The sequence below is a fragment of the Suricata suricatta genome, chromosome 13 (assembly GCF_006229205.1).
Source record: "Suricata suricatta isolate VVHF042 chromosome 13, meerkat_22Aug2017_6uvM2_HiC, whole genome shotgun sequence".
NCBI classification, from domain to species: Eukaryota; Metazoa; Chordata; class Mammalia; order Carnivora; family Herpestidae; genus Suricata; species Suricata suricatta.
Window position 1 is genome coordinate 35,933,366 of NC_043712.1, and position 20,794 is coordinate 35,954,159.

Below are 20,794 nucleotides of genomic sequence, written 5' to 3' on the forward strand. Positions count from 1 at the left end.
GAGCTTGAGACCCATGTCAGGCTTTGTGCTGACATTGCAGTCTGGAGCCTGCTTAGGATTCTCTGTCTCCCTCACTCTCTTCTTCTCTCCTGCTCAGGCTCTCTCCTTCTCAAAAATAAATTTAAAAATTTAAAAAGTCACTAAATTGTATGCTGTAAAAGGATAATTTTATGGCATCTAAGTTATATCTCAATAAAGCTATTATTTTGAAAACCTGCAGAAAACAAGCACTGTAAGAATTCAAGAAGGAAAGATAATGTGCAAGATGGGGCAGGGGAGGCTGGTGCTTGGGATTGCTGGGAGAAGCTTCATGGAGAAAAACTTTCACTAAACCTAAAAGATGAATATAGGTTCAATATAAATATAGAGACAGGTAATTAGGCAGGAAGAAGAACCTAAAGAAAAGTTTGGCACTGATACTAGACAGGTTGTACAATAATACAGAGGTAAGAAGAGTCTGAAGGAAGCAGAAGAAAAGATTGTAACATCAGGGCTTTAATGTTAGACTAATGAATCTAGCTGACAAGGAATCTCAGAAAGATTTTGAGCAGGGAAAAAAATAATAAAACTGGAATTTCAGAAAATTAATAATGATGAATTTACAGAGGAACAGACTGCATACATAAAATGACTTAAAAGATCACTATAACAGTCAACACTTCAAAATGATGAGAGCCTGAATTAAGAAAGCAGAAAAAAAAAGAAAGGAGAGGGTAGATAAGCAAGATGCTAGAACCAGTCAATATTCACTCTGTGTACTGTAAGTTTTCCAATCAGAACAGGTTGATAGCCTAGAAAAGGGCAGAGGCCAAAACAGTTACAAATAAAGAGGGAGGGAGGCTAACCATAAGAGACTCTTAAGTACAGAGAACAATCTGAGGGTTGGTGGAGGGTGGGAGAGAAGGGAAAATGGGTGATGGGCATTGAGGAGGGCACTGGTTGGGATGAGCACTGGTTGTTGGATGTAAGCAATGAGAATCTACCCCAAAAACCAAGAGCACACTTTATACACTGTATGTTAGCCAATTTGACAATAAATTATATTAAAAAAAAAAAAAAAGAAAAGGGCAGAGGCGAAATTCTGGTTTTGCCACCATTATTTTGTTAACTCAAGCTAAAAGGACAACATCCCAGATGGATCAGTATTAACTGCTCACTGCTCAAAACAGCACAAGCAGTAACTCTACTGTAGCAGGCAGGCCTAGCTTACTTACTTCAAAGAATTTAGGCCAGGGAAACTGGTTTCAATTATTTGTCACTGGTAAAACTTTGGACTTTTGAAATAACCCATATTTATAAATGTACAAGTTCTAAATTATCTTCCTGAACAAGAACAAAAGCATCAAAATTCCTGTATTTTTACATAAACATTTGCCTAATGTTTACCCTATGCCAGATACTGTCCTAAATTTTTCACAAACACGACTTAACTTAATCCTTACAACATACTTACAAGGTAGCACTACTATATATAGCCTGATTTCATAGATGAGAAGCTATAGCATAGAGAAATTCAGAGATTTTCTCAAGATAACAGAGTAAGTGGCTGAGCTAGGATTCAAACCGAAACAGTATGGCTCTGGAATTCATGCTCTGAACCACTATGTCTCCCACACGATCTTTACTTCATAGCACTTATTGTAGCTATAATTTGATATTTCTGTGCTATTATTTAATGTGCTCTGACTTAATTCAAGGCTGTCCTTCACTACACCAAAATCTCCATGAGAGCAGGAATTCTGTCTAGTTTTGTTGCTACTGTATTGCCAGCATGTAGCCCAGTGGCTGGCATTCATTTGATAATCAATGAGTATTTGTTGAAAAAGTAAATCAGTCTTTGTTGATAATTGTCACATTCCTCATTTGCCTTCAACTTACTACTTCCTAAAGTATTCTGCTCTATATATTTCCTGTTCATTAGAAGATGCAGCAGAAACTGGTCCATTAATTTTCCTCAGCCTTCTTTCCTTTAGCAGTTCTGAGGGTGGTAAAGGGCTCCCAGGTTTTTCCCTCAGTTGGGAGTTTCCTGACTTTCTCTTCCTAGAACTAAAGTCTGTGCCCTTGGGATGGAACCCTTCTTTCTGGAATGAGGGCTTGTGCCCTTGAAATAAGTTTCCTCCAGGAATCAAACAACTGCACAATGACAGAAAGTAAAGAAGGTTTATGGTGGCCTGAAATCAGTGACCTAATTTCATTCTCTGCACTTTCTTCATTCCTCAAAAGAAAGCCTAAATATAGAACTACATTCTGGCTTGCTTTTTCAACATTTTATGTCAGAAAAAAAATTTTTTTCATCTCAGGCAGTTCCAAATATAGAACTACATTCTGGCTTCCTTTTTGAACATTTTATGTCAGAAAAAAATTTTCCTCATGTCAGGCTTTGGTGTAATTACCCCAGTTCCCTTTAGTACTTAGACTCACCAAAGGAGAGCATGGAAGTGGTATGGAAATCCTAACACCATAGCAGACCTATTTACTCTATCCACAGAGAGGCTGCAAAGGATGACCTTTTCTGTTTCAGCAGTCTCTTTTTACACTGACCACTTCTTTTTAGCAGGAGGCAGTTGTGAAGGATGAGAAGAGGAAAAGGAACACACGCTTTTCTGGTAGACTTCCAGGTAAAAGTACAAAATAAAAGTAGAAACAAAAGTACAAAAGATAAGAGGTTACAACTACTCAAATTAGAGTTCTCAGATAACAAAATGGAGGAGCTTGTACTTCTAAGTACAAAGTATTTCCTTCTGCAAATTGTATTTCCTTTCTTGTTCAGTTGTTTGGTAGATTGGAGGTTGGTTGGTAGGTTGGCCAGTCTGTTTATCTGTCATATGTACATGTGCACGCACACATACCCATTTATTTTTTAGAAGCAATAATAATGGCATACAGACTTACTTATTGATTGAGTAAATATTTACTGAGTTCACCTACCTCCACCTTGCCTTTCAAACAGAGACATTGTAGAGTACTACCAACTATAATTCCATGGAATTTCTGTAAAGGAAATAAAAAGATTCAGAATAAAATAAGAATTTCTCATGCCAATACCATTTCACTTAAACGTGCTTAAAAAACTTGGAACTTTTCCTCAGAAATCCAAAGTAATCTAACTCTAAGACACATATGCCAAATTTTAGAATTCATTGCATATGTTCTCATCATAAAGTTATATTTTCAAAGCTTGGCAAATAGATTCCACTTTCTGTCAACCAAGTCTGAGCTGATGACAACACTTCATCAGAATAATTATCTGAAACAGATCATTGGAGACAGGCAAAAGAATTACTGGGTGATCTCTTAGTTAAGTTCTAGGTGTATGGCTTTGGTTAGTTTTCTATAGGTTTTTATCCCATAGGGATACAAGTATTTTATGTCTGGTGAAAAAGGTAATGCCAAAGGTTATGACATATGTACTTTAGGACTTCAATTAGTTTTATGTATAACTCAGAAATCTTAACCTTTCTTTATTAAACTGCCTATAAATACTAAGCTCCTACACTTGCATCTAAACTGACCTAAACATCTGATTACTTCATTAATTAATAAGTTAAATAAAATATTTGATACCTGCTCATTGTATTTATAAGAGTCATATTTTTTAACCTTTTGAAAATTATACTTTATCAAACCCTTCGTGAAGTTTGCTACACAGAAGAACCCTCTTTCTTTCCCTCCTTTCTCTTATCCTCAACCCAAAAAAGGCCAATAAAGTATATTTATTGTAATTAATTTTTTTCAGGTCTCCCAAGTCACCAAGTGTGGATAAGCCAAGACTAGAAAACATTACAGGTATTTTCACCTTAATCATCCCAAACAAGGTTACATGGGGGAAAAATCGTATCTTGAGGGAAATGTAAAGTCTAAGTAAAAGGATATTCCCAGCCAAGAGATGTTCAGCTGTCAGAAAAAAGCACAACTAGCTGGACAACTATGATTTGGAATAAGAACATATCTTCCAGTTCTGTTCTCTGTGAGGCCCAAGTGATTTCATTAGGATGAAATTCATATTTTAATAATCTAGGCAGGGTCGCATCAAATAACTTTAGGATGAAGTTAATAGCAGATAGTTAGATGTAAAACAACAGGAAATGAAATACTGGGTACTGTGACTAATTAGAGAGTGTATGCTTCCTGTAAAAGTATCCAAACTAAAAAGAAGAAAATTAAATACCGTGCAGGCTAAACAAAATTACTTTGTGCTTGTTGGCTACAAGATTTGTATCCCAACCTAATGCCTGTTTCTTCTATCAAAAGAACCTGTGTTCTACTAACAAATGTTAGCAGTTCTAATATCACCATTATCTAGGCACCTAGTCCTACTCTTAGTTGTGTACACCTCCACAGTAGGCTTGAGTTTCTACTGCTGCCAAGAAAGATGAGCCAAGAATGGGATGTCCTGAAGTCCTGTTTCTCTCCAGCTCCTGCAGGGCCACCAGCAGCTTTTAGAGGGTAGTCTGGCCAAATCCACACAAGAAGCATAGCTAGGAATGTGAAACGGTTACAAGGCACTTAACGGTCTGCCAGATGCCTGAGTAATGACTGTTAAAGGCTAGAATCAGGAACTCACTCAATCTGGTGACGTTCTCTGCATGCACATCACATTACATAGCAGCCTACTGGAAATTACATTTAAGCTGTTAGAGGAAACAAACAAACAAACCTCAGAGGAGGAGCAGAAAAATGTGAGAGAAGGGAGGAAGAAACGGAATGTGGGTGGGTGGGGGGGAGGAGGGAGGAGGGGAAGCAAGAGAGAGAAAAAGAAAAAAAGAAAAGAAAAGAAAAGAAAAAAGATTAGAAGCTACAGACCCAGGTTTAATTCCACTCTGCTACTAATTAATGACAATGTGACTTGGGACAAGTTATTAACCACTTAGAAATCAGAAAGCCTTCCCTCAAATTTCTTCTAAAATGAGATTTTAAAAAAAGAAACAGGAAATAAATTAGGGACATACAAGAAAGAGAAAAACCCACTAAAGAGTAAGTTTGTCAGAGAGACAGAGAGAAAGAGAGAGGCGTAATTATGCTATTGCTATTGCAAACTAAGTACATTAGCTTCTACCACCAGACTGAGAAGAGGTATGAGAAGATTAAATAATGTGTGAAAATGTCTGCCACAGTGCTTGATTCAAAGTAGTCAATCAATAAATGGCAATCAATGTTTTAAAATTTCTATATACATGTCCACTAAACTGGTAAAAAAAAAAGTTTAGGTCTAATAATATTGTGCTAGAGAGAAAGTAGAACCACTGGAACACTTACATATTGTTGACAGTTATTAAAAATTAGACAACCACTTTGGAAAATAATTTGGCTTTATCTTAGAGTTGATAAAGATTTATCCTACAACCCAGCTAGACCATTTTATGTATATGTCCTAGGGAAACTCTCATAATATGTCAGATACAAAGATGTGTATGGTAACATTCCTTATAACAGCAAAATTGGAAACCAACAAAATAGCTATTAATGGTAGAATAGAGAAGTAACCTGTATTATGTTCCTTTTATTTTTTAAGTTTTTATTTAAACTCCAATTAGTTAAGATACACTATAATATTAGTTTCAGGTATATAATACAGTGATTCAACACTTCCCTACATCACCCAGTGCTCATTATGAGTGTGCTCCTAAATCCCCATCACCTATTTCACTCATCTCCCAACTTCCCTCCCCTCTGGTAATCATCAGTTTGTTCTGTATAGTTAAGAGTCTGTTTCTTGGTTTGCTTCTCTCCCTCTTTTCCCCCCTTTGCTCGTTTGTTTTGTTTCTTAAATTCCACATGAGTGAAATCATATGGTATTTGTCTTTGACTTATTTCACTTAGCAAAATACTCTCTAGCTCCATCCATGTTGTTGCAAATAGCAAGATTTTATTCTGTTATGGCTGAGTAATCTTCCATTATATATACATATACCACATCTTCTTTATCCATTTATCAGTCAGTGGATACTGAGCAATTTCCATAATTTGGCTATTGAAGATAATGCTGCTATAAACATTGGGGCACTCTTATGTTCCTATAAAAAAGCTACATAGCAATGAAAATGAAGGAACTACAGTAAAATACATTAGCAGGATAAAATATCAGGAATATAATGTTTAGGGGGGAATTGTAAGAGAATACATATTCCACTTACATAAAGATAAAAATCATGCAAAACTGTATCAGTAGGGACATATGTTTTCAGGCTAAACTTATAAGAGAAGCAACAGGATACAAAGTACAAAATTCAGGATAAAGGTTAGGTAGAGAGTAGGGAGGATGGAAAAGGCATACTGAGAGCTTCAAGCTACACCTGTGTTCATGATATTGTTACTCTTTACAACTTACACATTTGTTATAAACTTTATATCTATTCAACACATAATTATAAAAGAACTAAAAAATTAAAGTGAATACACCAATCATAAGAAATACTCTTCCTATTTTACTCAGGAGAGTAATTTTTTTAATTAACCCTTATTGAAAGAGTAGGCCGATTTTGGTCACCACATTACAAAAAAAATTCATTTTGAGATCATTTTAAACTTACAGAAGAATTGCAAAAATACTATAGAGAATTTCCATATTTCCTTCACCCACCTTACTCTTATGTTAACATCTTACATACCATAGTAAAGAATTATACACTAAGAACTTAACCTTCGTATAACACTATAAACTGAGTTTATATAAAGTACAGAAAGAATTCTTTCTACTAATGTCATTTTTTGTTGTTGTTTTTTGTTTTTCTTTTCTTTTTCTTCCCCACCCCCGACCTCCCCCCGCCTTTTTTTTTGGCTCCAGAATCCTACATTCCATTTAGCTGTATGTCTCTTCAGTTTGTGAATTTTCCTCATTATTTCCTTGGATTTCATAATCTTAACACTTTTTTTTTCAGTCTTCAAATATTTTTTATTGGAAGGCCATGTGTTGCCTTCATTTATTGTATTTCAAATCACTGAACATTTACGTTTGTGAAAACACTGCCTGCATTTTCTAGTACAAAAAAAAACCCCTAAAAATTGTTTCAGGAATATAGAGAAATATCCAACTTAAATAGCAAAAAAGTGCACCATAATTACTGCTGCACTGCAGTTATATCTGCATTTCCCATGTTTCTTAAATAACTATCTTGTTTGATAACACACAATATAAAGAGCACATATGAAAAACAGACATTTATATATACTTCTAAAGTCTTATTGAGAATATCCTGTTGGCATTGGATAACCAGTCATAGGTGCAGCTGCAGTAGCAGTATACGCATATGCCTGTTGGTTCAAACCATTGGGCATATTTGGAACGTTACTTCCGTATTGCTGAGTGCTATCTTAACCCTTCTGGTAAGTCCCTGTTGGATTATCAGTCCTAAAACTGGTTTGTATGCCAGCAGATACAAAATTACTTCCAAAGCTCCCATTGGTGTAATCTGCAGCACTGTAAACACCATTCTGAGTTTTTGCCCCAAAATCTCTCTTAAGCAGACTGGAGTAACCTCTGTCGTAATTTTCCCTGTCTCTAAAGGTATTAAATCCACCCCTTTTGCCCACAGAACAATCTGTCATCCTTCATGCCTCCTCTACCCCTGGAGTGACCTGAACCTCTGTCTTCAACCAACTGAAGCAACTTGGGATTAATCGCTTGATTAGCTTCACCAAGCACAGAGATAAAGCCGCTTACTTGCTTTATGTTATTAGGTGTAAAGAAAGTGTATGTTGTGCCTGTTTTGGTACTGCGAGCAGTTCTTCCAATTCGGTGAGTATAATCCTCTGAGGAGTTAGAATAGTCCTAAATGATGACAAATTTCACACCTTCCACATCTAGCCCCCGGGAGGCCACATCTGTAGCAACTGGAATAGGAGCTTTTCCATGTTTGAATTCATTTAGAACCCAGTCACGTTCCTGTTGACTCTTGTCACCATGGATACCCATGGCAGGCCACCTGTCTCTCATTTATCTAGTAAGCTCATCACATCTTCTTTTGGTTTCGACAAAAACAATGGTTTTATTCTCCTTCTCACTCATTATCTCTTCCATTAGATAAATAAGTTTTTCATCCTTTTCTACATCATGACATATATCCACAATCTGAAGAATATTGTGGTTTGCACTCAGTTCTAGTGCTCCAATGTTTATATGAATGTAGTCTTTCAGGAAATCTTCAGCAAGCTGTCTTACTTCATTTGGCCAAGTTGCACTCCACATTAGGGTTTGCCTATCAGGTCTTATCTGACCCACAATCTTCCTTATTTGGGGTTCAAAGCGCATATCAAGCATTCTATCTGTGTCATCAAGGACAAGATAGGTGGTTCTTCTCAGACTGGTTTTCCCGCACTCCAAAAAGTCAATCAGTCTTCCAGGTGTTGCAATACAGATTTCCATACCTCTCTCTGAATCATGAATTTGTGGTCCCTTGGGAGCACCACCATAGATACAAGTGAACTTCAAGTGACATGCTCTATAGTATTCAGTAGCTACTTGCTGTACTTGTTGGGCCAGTTCCCGAGTTGGTGCCAGCACCAAGCAAATAGGCCTATCACCTCTCTCTAGGAATGGCTGATGATTGATGTGGATGATAGCAGGCAGCAAATAAGACAATGTTTTCCTGGATCCAGTCTGTGCTACTCCAACCATATCCAATCCACTTAGAGCAAAAGGCCATCCCTGAGCTTGAATAGCAGTGGGTTCAGTAAGATTCTGTCTTGTGATGACATCCATTATGTTAGCAGGGAAGTATGCTTCATAAAAACTCAGAACTGGCTTTGGGCAGTTGTCACCTCTAATGGTATTTCCTTATTCCTTCTGTATGTATCCGCCTCTTGTGCCTAGCCATATCAGGGTGCTCTTGATAAAAATTCTTCTCAAATTTGGGCAGCTCATAAATATTCCACTTCTTTTTGACTAGTTTTTCCCCAGGGTTTCCAAACTTCTTTCCAGATAAGGGCCCTGCCTTACTTCCCTCAAATCGAGGTGAACCAAACCCTTAATCCCGGCCACGGTCTTGGTCACTTGAATAACCCGACAAGGTGTTGTCAATGGTTGCGGTTGGTGGGGAACAAAGTGGAGAGAATTGGGTGTGATGAGTCGCGGCAGGTGGCTTTGTCAATAGCAAAGTCTTGCGGGGGCAGCAGTGGCGGAGGGGCAGTGATGACAGAAGCTGGAGCTGCTCAACAAGACCAGTGGAAATGAATGAGGTGATCTTGACACTTTTGAAGGGTTTTGTAGAACGTGCCTTCACTTGGGTTTGTCTGATGTGGCCTTCTCATTGCATCCTATCAGGAGATACATACTGTCATGTGTATTCCTGGTGATATGAACCTAGATTGCTTGGTTAAGAGGGTGTCTGCCAGAACTCTCCACTTTAAACTATTTTTCCCTCTGCAGTTACTAAACATCTGGGAGAAGGTGCATAATATTTTAACAAGAAGGTTGAAAAACTCTAGACTCATAAGAAGAAACATTAAAGAGAAGGCAAGGGATAACACTAGCTTCTATAAGACATGGTTATAGGATTTGGACATGAGAATCTAAAGGTAGAAATAACAGGTCCCACCTTCAGCTGATCATCTCCAAGCTGTCTAGACCTTGAACTAAATCACATAACATAAAAATGAAGACAATCTTACCGAAACTTGGGGTTGGGAGTGAAGTTACTGATTTACTAATTCAGTTTTCCAATTGGCAAAATGGTACAAACAGCTTCAAATTCCTCCAAGCCCCAGCTGTGATTCTATACTGCCAGCATCCTGATTCACCCAGTGATTTTACGCACACACACACACACACACACACACACACACTCACACACCTGGCAAATTTACTAAGTGGAAAGGTTTACAGAAAGTCTTAAAGTTTATATTTATCTGAAAACTATATAACTATAATAAACACAATGAAGTCTGGCAGTAGCATAATTGTGATACCAGCATAGCCAGTGACTCTTAGTATTAGAATGTCATAGACTGCATGCATACAAATCCTAATTGGCTCTTAGTGAACAAATTTGTCTTCCAGAGAATAGAGCTCTTCATCAACAAAGGAACAAAATTCTGCATTTCAGAATCTGAGGATAGGACTCCCATACCGAGGCAGATCTGCCCATCATTCTCTGACTAAGCTAAGAGCTATATTTCTCCCAGACTATTGTATAAAATCATGAATGCTTTCAGTCTATTCCATTAAGGTTTCTGAGTTAGCTATTATATCCAATGCACAAATCTCCAGTTACCCTAGAAATCAAGGTTCCCCCTTGATTTGTATCACATGAGTCTCAGCAAAACAAAAGTTTTCTTTCTTTTTTTTTAAAGCCAAAGAGGCACATGTACAAAAAAAGCAAGTCTTATCCCAAAACACTTTTAAGGGGCACAGTCCAAAACCTACCAGTGCTCCACCTTCTGTCTGTCTTCTCAGTTACAGTTCCCGCTTCATCTCTTTATTTCAATCACAACTACTTTCTGACAGGGAAACACTCTAGAACAGAGATCTTCTTTAAAACTCTGGAAAGGGGTAGGAAGAAGGTAAAACATCTCCTAGTCTATGATGCCATTTACATGACTAAACTTCCTTCAGTTTTCTACTTTTTTTTTTTTTAACATTTATTTATTTTTGAGAGACAGAGAGAGACAGATCATGAGCAGCAGGGGAGTGGCAGAGAGAGGGGCACACAGAATTGGAAGCAGGCTCCAGACTCTGAGCTGTCAGCACAGAGCCTGATGCGGGGCTTGAACCCACAAACTGTGAGATCATGACCTGAGCCGAAGTCAGCTGCTCAACTGACTGAGCCACCCAGGCGTCCCTCAGTTTTCTACTTTTTTTTTTATGGTTTTTACAAATATTTTATTTTAATTAAGCTGGTACAATGTCCATTTAAAACCCATATCCCAGGCCAAAAAGAACAAATAAAACAAAAAAGAGCAGTGTTCTGTTGAATACACTTCAGCATGAATAACTTTATTAATTGCTAAGGAAAAGTAGAACTTTTCTGGGATCTTCTACAAGACTTTTATCTTAAAATGCTTTCTCTTCAATGAAGCCATCTTTGGAGTTAGACATTACTCTCACAATCTCTGTCATCTTGACATTTCTTGATATTTCTCTTCTTTTGGTCCAGACCCTCAAATTTTAAAAGAAGCTTCAAGTTAAGGAAAAGTCATTTTTCCACAGTTGAATTCTCTGAAAAACTTCCATCTCCCACTGAAAGTCATAGTCCAGGAGTGAAGAAATCAAGTACTAGAACTTCAGGGCCATTTGGAAAGTCATTATGAACACTTGCAATGGTTGATCTTATTTATCACAAGCCTGAAAATGCACAGTCCTGGAAAAGGTGGTGGCCTCTCTGTGCACACATGTAATTTTTAAAAAGGAGAGGGCAATATGAAGTGGGTTGAGGTTTGATCATCAAAAACCAGCACAATGAAAACAAGTGATAATGAATAATGGGCACTAGAATTCAAATTACCAGATGTTTTAGAGATGGGGTGCCAGTTTGCATTTCTGTTTTGAACACCATATTACAAAATAATTATTTTTAAAAATAAAACAGGATTGAGGGTAAAGAAAAAAAATAAAAAGAATATCTAAATCGTTGAATGACCCCATTTGTTCCTGATAAACTTCAATCACATCTTCTTCCTCCATTCCCAGTTCTTTTGGAGTGTGATTATCAGCAATTCTCTGACCTTCAAAGAGAAACCTGGGTGAATTCATTGGAACTCCCTGTCTTTGACAGTATGATTCTTTGAGTTTCTTGAGATGTGTTGTCATTTTCACTTTGAAGTGAATCTCACTGCTATCCTGTCCAATGACTTTGAGTTTAATGTATTCTCCTTCCTTCTTATCCCCCAAGTCCTCAGTTGAAGGTTTTGCCTCCTGGTCAGACATGGTGACGGTGGCTTCACCCAGGGTGTCCGCACAGCAGCAGCCTCTGATAGGCAGAACCTTGCTCCGGGGTCTATAAATCCATCTCCTCAGTTTTCTACTTCTAATAGCTTCTTGGCTTTTGGAAACTTGCCACTTTCCTTTGTTGTGAATTTTTTTCTTTTGTCTCCTCTACTAGGGAACATGGGGGGAGTCATGGCCCCCTCATTGACAAACTACTTCTTCCAAAGGTGATTCATGGACCTCTAATAATCTTTCAATTAACTTGGATTTGGTTTCAGATGCTTTAAAACAAAACAGCTGAAGATCAATATAAAATAAACTTCGAATACAAAACGAGTAGAAAGGAACCTACAAAATACTTCCGTTTCTTAGCTCCTGCTTCTCTGTTCGCACTCAGGGTCTTCCTCAGGAGTTACTTGCTAAGTCTACAAGGCAGGTTTTGTATAGCAATTGTGTGCTACAAAAACCCCTCTTTTCTGCCTAGAGTGAGTTTTAAATTGGCTCTGACCATATACTGCAGTCCACACAATCTCCTTTTGGTGCTTGTAATTATGTAGTCTCACAAAGTAAGCAGTAAATCTCCTTACTAAGTAGTAAAATATGATGCTTTCAGATGGCTTATTTTCCCTCTCTTTGACTCTATAAAAATAAGTCAAGATTTACTTAGTCTTAACTGTTTTTGCACATACAGGTAGTTAACAAATGTCTGTTGAACGGAATCTTAGAAACCAAATGTTATGTTCTCTTAAACAAATTTATGTGTTTTGTAATTGGAGTCAAGGGTCAGAGAGAACACTGACTGTTAGGGAGTTTGGAAATCTCTGTTCTATTCTCAGTTGGATTCTTAAATTATCTGTACCTAAAGCACATGACTTTTTCCTTGGGTTTTCTAGCTTTTCTCATTTATAATAAAGGGCAGTACCTGTCACTTCCCTTTCTCACTCAAAAGAAAAAGTAGGGGTGCCTGGATAGCTCAATTGATTGAACATCTGACTTAATTTCAGCTCAGGTCATGATCCCAGGGTCATGGGATGGAGCTCCTTGTTGGGCTCTGTGTGGAGTATGGAGTCTGCTTAAGATTCCCTCGCTCCCTCTCTCCTTGCCTCTCTCTCTCCCCCTGCCTCGCCCCTCTCCCCCATTCACATGCTCTAAAAAAGAAAGAAAGAGAGAAAAAGAAACAAAGAAAAGAAAAAAGGAAAGAGTAAAGAAGGCGTTTTCAAATGGCATCATGTAGAGCAGGCAGGTTTCTCAGGGGCTGAAATAGGGTTAAGGTAGAGAGGATCAAGGAGGAAGAGGAGGGCACCTCCTTTCTCTTAACTTGAATAGCTTTGCTTTTGTCTGGGATTTTCCTATATTTTAAGTTTAAAAAAGTAGTTTCTGCTGCTAAAAACAAAGTTAGAAAATATCTTGATGCTTCTGGGATAAGTGATTATTTAAGTTAAAATATAAATTTGTAGATAGAATTCAACCCCCAGCTCAGCCAAATACAGTTTAAAGTTCCTACATAGCCTTTCTTGATGTACCTAACTCTGGTTTCTATGTGATCTTGGCACAAATTCCCAACACAAGCTGGATCTACTGGTAACCATTTGAAGACATTTTGCCTCCTTACCTCAGTGTTTTCTTTCTTTAATGTTTATTTTTGAGAGACAGAGAGAGGGAGGGAGGAAGGGAGAAAGAGAGAGAAAATGTAGGTAGGGGAGGGGCAGAGAGAAAGGGAGACAGAGAATCTGTCAGTGCAGAGCCTGATGTGGGACTTAAACCCACAAACTGCAAGACCATGACCTAAGGTGAAATCAAGAGTCAGAAGCTCAAGTGACTGAGCATCCTAGGTGCCCCTACCTCAGTCTTTTCTATTCCCATGGTCACTATATATTTCATTAAGATACTTGGTCTTTTCTTTCCTTGTTCTAACAATTCATTGAGCTGATTTTTTCTTCCCCTACCTCTCTCTTTGATTGCTTTGCAGTGTGATTTAACAGATTTAGGCTGACCTTAACTTAAACCTTGGAGCCAACACTTATCAAATGGGTAACCTTCTGGTAATGAGATAAGTACTCTGAATTTTAGTCTTTCATCTCTCATGCTAAGATGATCGCTTCCCCTTGGTTGCAAGAAGTATATAAAGTATATCAAGCTTTTCTACAATGCCTTTCACATAATATGGGCTGTTCCCCCAAAGCATTGTTCTTATCCCTGTTTCTGTGGGTGCTTTCCCTGAATTATAATAAGTCCTCTCATTGCATCTTTAGCCCTGGCTCCTAAAACTATCTGTAGTTGAAAAATCATACTGTGGGACATTTTCTCTTAGGTGCTCATAGTTTAAGATAATCATGTTCCAAAATGGTATTTCTCACCTTCTCTTATTTTTAAATACTTTTTAGATAATAAAGGGAATATATTTTACTATTGGTATATAAATTTATATTACTATACAAATTGCTCAATAATTTTCACAGTATTAAAAAGGCTATGTTTTAAAAAAAAGTTAAGGGGTGCCTGGGTGGCTCAGTCGGTTAAGCCTCCGACTTTGGCTCAGGTCAGATCTCACGGTTGTGGGTTCGAGCCCCGCGTCGGGCTCTGTGCTGACAGCTAGCTCAGAGCCTGGAGCCTGCTTCTGGTTCTGTGTCTCCTTCTCTCTCTGCCCCTCCCACTCTCATGCTCTGTCTCTCTCTGTATCAAAAATAAACAAAACATTAAAAAAATTTTTTTTAAAGTTAAAAAAAGTTTAGTTGGGGGGGGTGCCTGGGTGGCTCAGTCAGTTGAACATCTGACTTCGGCTCAGGTCACAATCTCATGGTTCATAGAAGTGCTGCATTGGGCTCTGTGCTGACTGCTTGCTCAGAACCTAGAGCCTGCTTCAGATTCTATGTTTCCCTCTCTCTCTGCCCCTCCCCTGTTCAGCTCTGTCTCTCTCTGTCTCTCAAAAATAAAGAAAATGTAAAAAAAAAATTTTTTTAAAGAAGTTTAATTGGTATTATTTAAACAAAGGTAAAATCTGAGAAAGTAGCATCATGAACCAAATAATAGACATTAAGAGATACTCTCTACTTATTAATCACCTTCTCTGATTTTAAACATATCTGCTCTTCTGCATTACTATAACTTGTTCATGAATCTAAAAATCACCTTCAGTTCCTCCTCTGATTATCTGTCAGGTCCTATATATTTCATGTGAGGGTCTTTTGAAGCTATTACTTTCCTCCTTTTTTTTTTTTTTTATTAGAGAGAAAGGAAGCGCAAGCAGGGGAGGGGCCGAGAGAGCGGGAGAGAGAATCTTAAGCAGGCTCCACACCCAGCACAGACTGTAATCTCCTGACCCTGAGATCATGCATGATCTGAGTCGAAATTAAGAGTCGGACACTCAACCAACTGAGCCACCCAGGTGCCCCGCTATTACTTGCTTTCTAATCCCCCTATTATCATCTCATATATTTTTTTTTTTACTTTCCTTCCGGATTCAATATCCTGTTATTTGCTTCTAACTTTTTAAAATTACATATTATATATTATCCACTGCTGCCCTAAAACAAAACACTGATCATGTCTTCTTACTGATCAGCTCAAAACCTTCAGTGACTCCCCTTGGATTACTGAATGAAGTCCAAATATCAGCTATACATTCAATATGCTCCCATGTGAACCCTAACTATTCTTTCATCTTTCTTTTCCACTATTTATCCTTATTCAAACTGGCCTATGTACAGTTCCTTCAATATGGCCCAGACTTTTCGGCATCTATGCTACTGCTCACGCTGTTTCTTCCAACAGTAATGTCCTTCGTCTCTATTAGTCAAAATCATTCAAAGTCTATTTTAACACAGGCAAGCTCAAATTCCATGAATCCAATGTAGTTTCTCACTTTCCTAGATCTAGAAATAATCCCCCCCCCATCTCCCAACTCCCACATCACTGGTATTATTCTCCTAAAGTTAATCATTTGTGCTTTCTTGTGTTATAATTATTTTTTTAATTTTATCTCCTCCATCAAACTGGCTAGTGTGGTCACATGTCTAATTAATTTCTGTGTTCTCTACAGCCCTTGCAATGGGGTCAAGCTTCTAAGGGGATTGAATGAACTTGAAAGAAAAAAAAAAGAATGAAGACAAGCAATAGGTAAATTTATTAAGACTATTAGCCCTTTCTGAAAAATACAAGTTATAAGATGTCTCCTACTGAACTTCAAGACAATTGCTATAAAGAATACAAACATTTTTCTCTCATAATGTTTAAAATCAGCTCTGGGATATGTACATCTCTCAGTTAAAATCAATCCAAAGACACAATTGCTTAGCTTAATTACCTTAGCTGCTCTACTTCATCAGACACAAATGTGGCAGCCATGAAGTGGGAAGTATCTGTGATTCACATAATCCAAATATTCAATTTTTTGTGTGTGATGGATTTTCTGGGCCCCACATGTCAGTTCTCTGCTGGTGATCTGTGGTCTACTACTCTACTTCATAGCAGAAGGCAGAACATTTTTAATGCTACCAGGTCAACAAGCTGTGGGAGTTTAAGTCAGTCCAGTTTTTTTTTTTTTTAATTTTCAAGGTTTATTTATTGTTGAGGGACACAGAGAGACCATCCATGAGCAGGAGAAGAGCAGAAAGGGAGACACAGAATCCAAAGCAAAATCTAGGCTCTGAGCTGTCAGCACAGAGCCGATGTGGGGCTTGAACTCACAAACTGAGATCATGACCTGAGCTGAAGTCGGACACTTAACCGACTAAGCCACTCAGTATTAATTAGGTTCCCTGTGCCCAAGAAATGCTGGGTTTGAGACTAAACTGGGAACATCTCTGGATCACAGTGCCAGCTTGAGTTGTCAAGTGGCTTTCTCATATCATAAGGGATTTTATTGGGTGTAAGGAGAGTCACAGAAGGACCAGGGTGAACTAAATTAATCTATACTCAGGTTAAAATAATCATGTTCAGAATTGCCTTCTACTCCTATGAGGAATGTCTATGCTGGGAGCCTCCCTGGATTGTGGACAGCCTCTCAGAGTCACTCTGATCCTGGAAATTTGAGAATTTCACACTTGGAAAGGCACTGGGAGATATCTAATCCATCCTTCCACCCAGAGCAGTCATTCCCTCTGTTTAGTAACCGTGGCCACTCGCTTAAATACTTCCTGTGAGTAGGAAGTTGCTGTCTCTCAAGATGATTTCTACATTTTTCAGACAGCTCTATTTATAAATTCCTTTATTCATTAAATTTCTCCTGATTCCTGTAAGCCTTGGAAGCAAGAAAGAACCAAAAGTAAAGCCTGTGTAAGTTCTATCTTTATCTTCTTCCCAGCTGGTAGTACCGAGATGAACAAACACCCTGTCCTTGAGTGTGCTACTTTATATAGTACCATCCTCACCTTCCATCATATGGTAAGTGTGGTAACTACACTAGGTACAGTGCTCCAGGCTCCTGAGCCCTAATATCTGGCTGATTCACTTGCTTACTGCATGAGCAGCAGCTAATAAAACGAATTATGAGCACTCTACTAGTTTCTCTGCACAGAGCTAGGACATCTTAGTTTTGTTGCTTAGATGCACTCCACTCAAACTTACCCAACCACACACCGTTTTAGGGATTTCAATTCTCCAATTTTTCTCTCAAAGGTTTCCAGTGACATTACTGACATTCACTCTACATTTTTTTTTTCTAGTCCAACAATTCCAAATCACATGCTAGCCTAGTCAGTTGGGCCCACCAAAACAAATACTGTCTAAAGCAAGAGTAATAGTTCTGCTGATTGCAGTTCTGACAAAAGCCTGAGCAGGTGGACACAATTATTTATTTTTAATAGGCCTCCTCAGCAATTCCAATTTAACAGAGAATCCTGACAATCCCTGAATTTCAGTAACTATTGATGGATAGACTTCTGAGTCATGCTTGGTGGTCAGCTGTATAGTTGACCTCAAGAAGCTGTGTTATGCTTGATAGGGAGGGTATAGGACCCCAAAGACGCATATGTAGAATTTGGGAACCAGATTTTAAACATATCCACCCATGTCCCTGAAAGAAGTGAACGAGAATCAACATTAATAAATGTTTAACCCATCTATGGAAACACTCCTTAAGCAATCAGCTTAAGAGATGAATTATAAATATGCTGATAAGATTAAAGTACAACCTAAATACATTTCAGCATGGGGCTTAAGGTTCCTTTCTAGAAAGGAAGCCATGAAGTTAAAATAGAGCTAATCTAAGAGAAGCTCTACTCTTTAAAACTAACATGTTGGTTAGGAGAGAGTGACAGAATGACAGTTTTTAGAACAAAAAAATACTGAAACATTTATCATTGTTTCAAGCATTGCTGGGGGAAATGGTTTTCTGATTATAATGCCTACCAGTATTATTTGGAAAGAAACATCATTAGAACAGAAAAGTTTATCAGAGTACCGTATCTTAATGTAAATACCACATAAAAACATCTAGGTCTTTTTGTTGTAACTCTGCGATCTCTAATTTGGTCTTCTGGGTAGAGCTGGCCACTACAAGGCAATGCCCTGGACTTCCCATGTTAAGCTTCCAACTTAGCTTTCATGTTGATAAATTATTCTTCCCAGAAAGAAAAGAGTGAATTGATTTCCTGAGACCTGGTCACTCCTAGGACAAGCTGTACATTGTAATTCTGAATTTATAAAGCTTTAATTGGTGATGACCACATCAAAATGCAGATTTGAGAGGTCTAATCCTAGCAGTCTGTTGGCTCAGTCTTGCTCCCTCACCTATTTACCATATTTTGTCAAACTAAATGACTAGAGGGGCGCCTGGGTGGCTCAGTCGGTTGAGCGGCCAGCTTCGGCTCAGATCAGATCTCACGTTTGTGGGTTCGAGCCCCACGTCAGGCTCTGTGCAGACAGCTAACTCAGAGCCTGAAGCCTGCTTCAGATTCTGTGTCTCCCTGTCTCTCTGCCCCTCCCCCTCTCATGCTCTATCTCTCTCTGTATCAAAAATAAATAAAACATTAAAAAAAAAACCCAAAAAACTAAATGACTAGAGATCCAGGAGATGTAAGAGTTCAATTCAAGCCTGTTTGAACTACTCTAAGTCTTATCAGTACATGAGAAGGTTGGGCAAGAAAATGTCCACTGCCTATTCCAATCTTAGGACTATTTATTCCCTGCGTCTAGAAATTATTAGAAATAACAAGATTTCAGTAAGGTGCCTATTTACAAAATAAATTTACAATGAAACATCCTTTCTAGATATTTATAATAACCAGTTAAAAAAATTAAAAATGTACTACTTAAATAGCAACAGAATTTAAAATATTTAGAAATATGCCTAACAATAAATGTATGGATCTATGTGAAAAGATTCAAAATTTTACCAAGGGCCACAGAGGATGACCTGAATTAGTAGAGAAATAACATGTTTCTGGATCGGGAGACTCAATATTGCAAAAATATAAATGATCCCCCAGATTAATCTACCAATCTAATACACAGTCATTATTCAATAATTTAAAATGTATAAATAATTTAAAATGCATGAGATGACTCATTCACTACCTCTTCTAAACAGGGTTTCCTAGGAAGTGGAATTTCAGGAGTCCCCTGCATAAAGGAAAACACCTATATACTTTCTGAGGTCAAAAACCTGTAACTCATGGGTTTAAAAAATTTTTTTTAATGTTTGTTTATTTTTGAGAGAGAGAGAGAGAGAGAGAGAGATGGAGCGTGAATGACGAAGGGGCAGAGAAGGAGACACAGAATCAGAGGCAGGCTCCAGGCTCTGAGCTGTCAGCCCAGACCCTGACGTGAGGCTTGAACTCACAAACCTGAGATCATGACCTGAGCCAAAATTGGATGCTTAGCCAACTGAGCCACCTAGGTGCCCCAATTTTTAAATTTTTTTAAACACTTATTTATCTTTGAGAGACAGACCAAGAGTGGGGGAGGGGCAGAGAGAAAAGGAGACACAGAATCTGAAGCTGACTCCAGGCTCTGAGGTGTTAGCACAGAGCCCGGTGCGGGGCTCAAACTTGTGGACTGTAGGATCATGACCAAAGCTGAAGTTGCATGCTTAACTGACTGAGCCACCCAGATGCCCCATAACTTATGCTGTTTTAATATACCACCAACCCTAGCATATACATGCAGTATTGTAAATCTGGAATTCTCAGATTTAATATTTGTATAACTTCCATGAGCAACCATGAAAGCTCATAACACACTGAAAATCACTATAGGGGAATTCACTGAAGCATAAATCTAAATTGGATGCTCTGTGTGGTGTGTAGTATTCAATAAGGTAGTGGGTGAGCCTAACCAAATGCTTAGGATTTGCATCTCAAAGATTTTTTTTTTTGTCTACTTGCTATCATGTATGTAGTAATTTTCATTTAAGATCCAGAGGTTATCTACCTTTTCAATTACATTTTATTTAAACTATTTATTTTATTAAGCCATTGTATTCTATGGGAGAAATTATATATTATAATGGTATTTCACAAACCTAGTGATACGTGACAATCTCATTAACAGACACACATGCATGCACACACGGTAGTTTGTTGGACACACAGCTCTGAGGAAACAGAAAGAGTGTAAAAAGCTCAGTGTTCAAGTATCAAAAAGGAAGTACAGATAGGAAGAGATGAAAGGAGACTGCAGAAACCTGGTGAAGTTTAATGAAGTGAATAAGTTAGAAGAGAGGACTCTTAAAGTCATTTAACAAATAATCAAGTACTATAATAAGAGCTAGGGAATGTAGAAAAGAATCAGACAATAGCCCTATCACTGCCTTGAAGAAATTCACTGTCCAGTAAGCGTGGCATATGAAGAAATAATTGCTCTACAGTGTGGTGGATAGTATGATAGAGGTAAGGATAGGGTGTCATGGAAGCACAAAAGAGGAGTAACTAAACCAGATTGTGAGAGCCAGGTAAAGTTTGTTGGATTAGATCCTGAGCTGAGTCTTAAAGCATA

The 20,794-nt window shown here is 38.1% G+C and overlaps 2 protein-coding genes and 1 pseudogene across 2 annotated transcripts in view; all 3 read right to left on the reverse strand.

Moving 5' to 3' along the window:
* The window catches only part of LOC115276725 (phospholipid-transporting ATPase FetA-like), a 106,399-nt gene that overhangs the window by 71,887 nt on the left and 13,718 nt on the right, over nucleotides 1-20,794 (reverse strand). Inside the window, exon 2 of the mRNA XM_029920812.1 lies at nucleotides 2,929-2,991. Coding sequence (XP_029776672.1) covers nucleotides 2,929-2,956 — 28 coding nt within the window. The 5' untranslated portion in view covers nucleotides 2,957-2,991. The remainder of the gene's footprint in view (nucleotides 1-2,928; nucleotides 2,992-20,794) is intronic.
* Nucleotides 7,180-9,246, reverse strand: LOC115275910 (annotated as a pseudogene).
* Nucleotides 11,349-11,906, reverse strand: LOC115276726 (small ubiquitin-related modifier 1-like). The gene has a single exon (XM_029920813.1). It carries the CDS (start codon nucleotides 11,858-11,860, stop codon nucleotides 11,447-11,449), a length of 414 nt encoding a protein of 137 aa, XP_029776673.1. The 5' UTR covers nucleotides 11,861-11,906; the 3' UTR covers nucleotides 11,349-11,446.

Coding starts and splice junctions, on each gene's coding strand:
- LOC115276726 (XM_029920813.1), bottom strand. CDS start 11,860: ATGTCTGACCAGGAGGCAAAACCTTCAACTGAGGACTTGGGGGATAAG.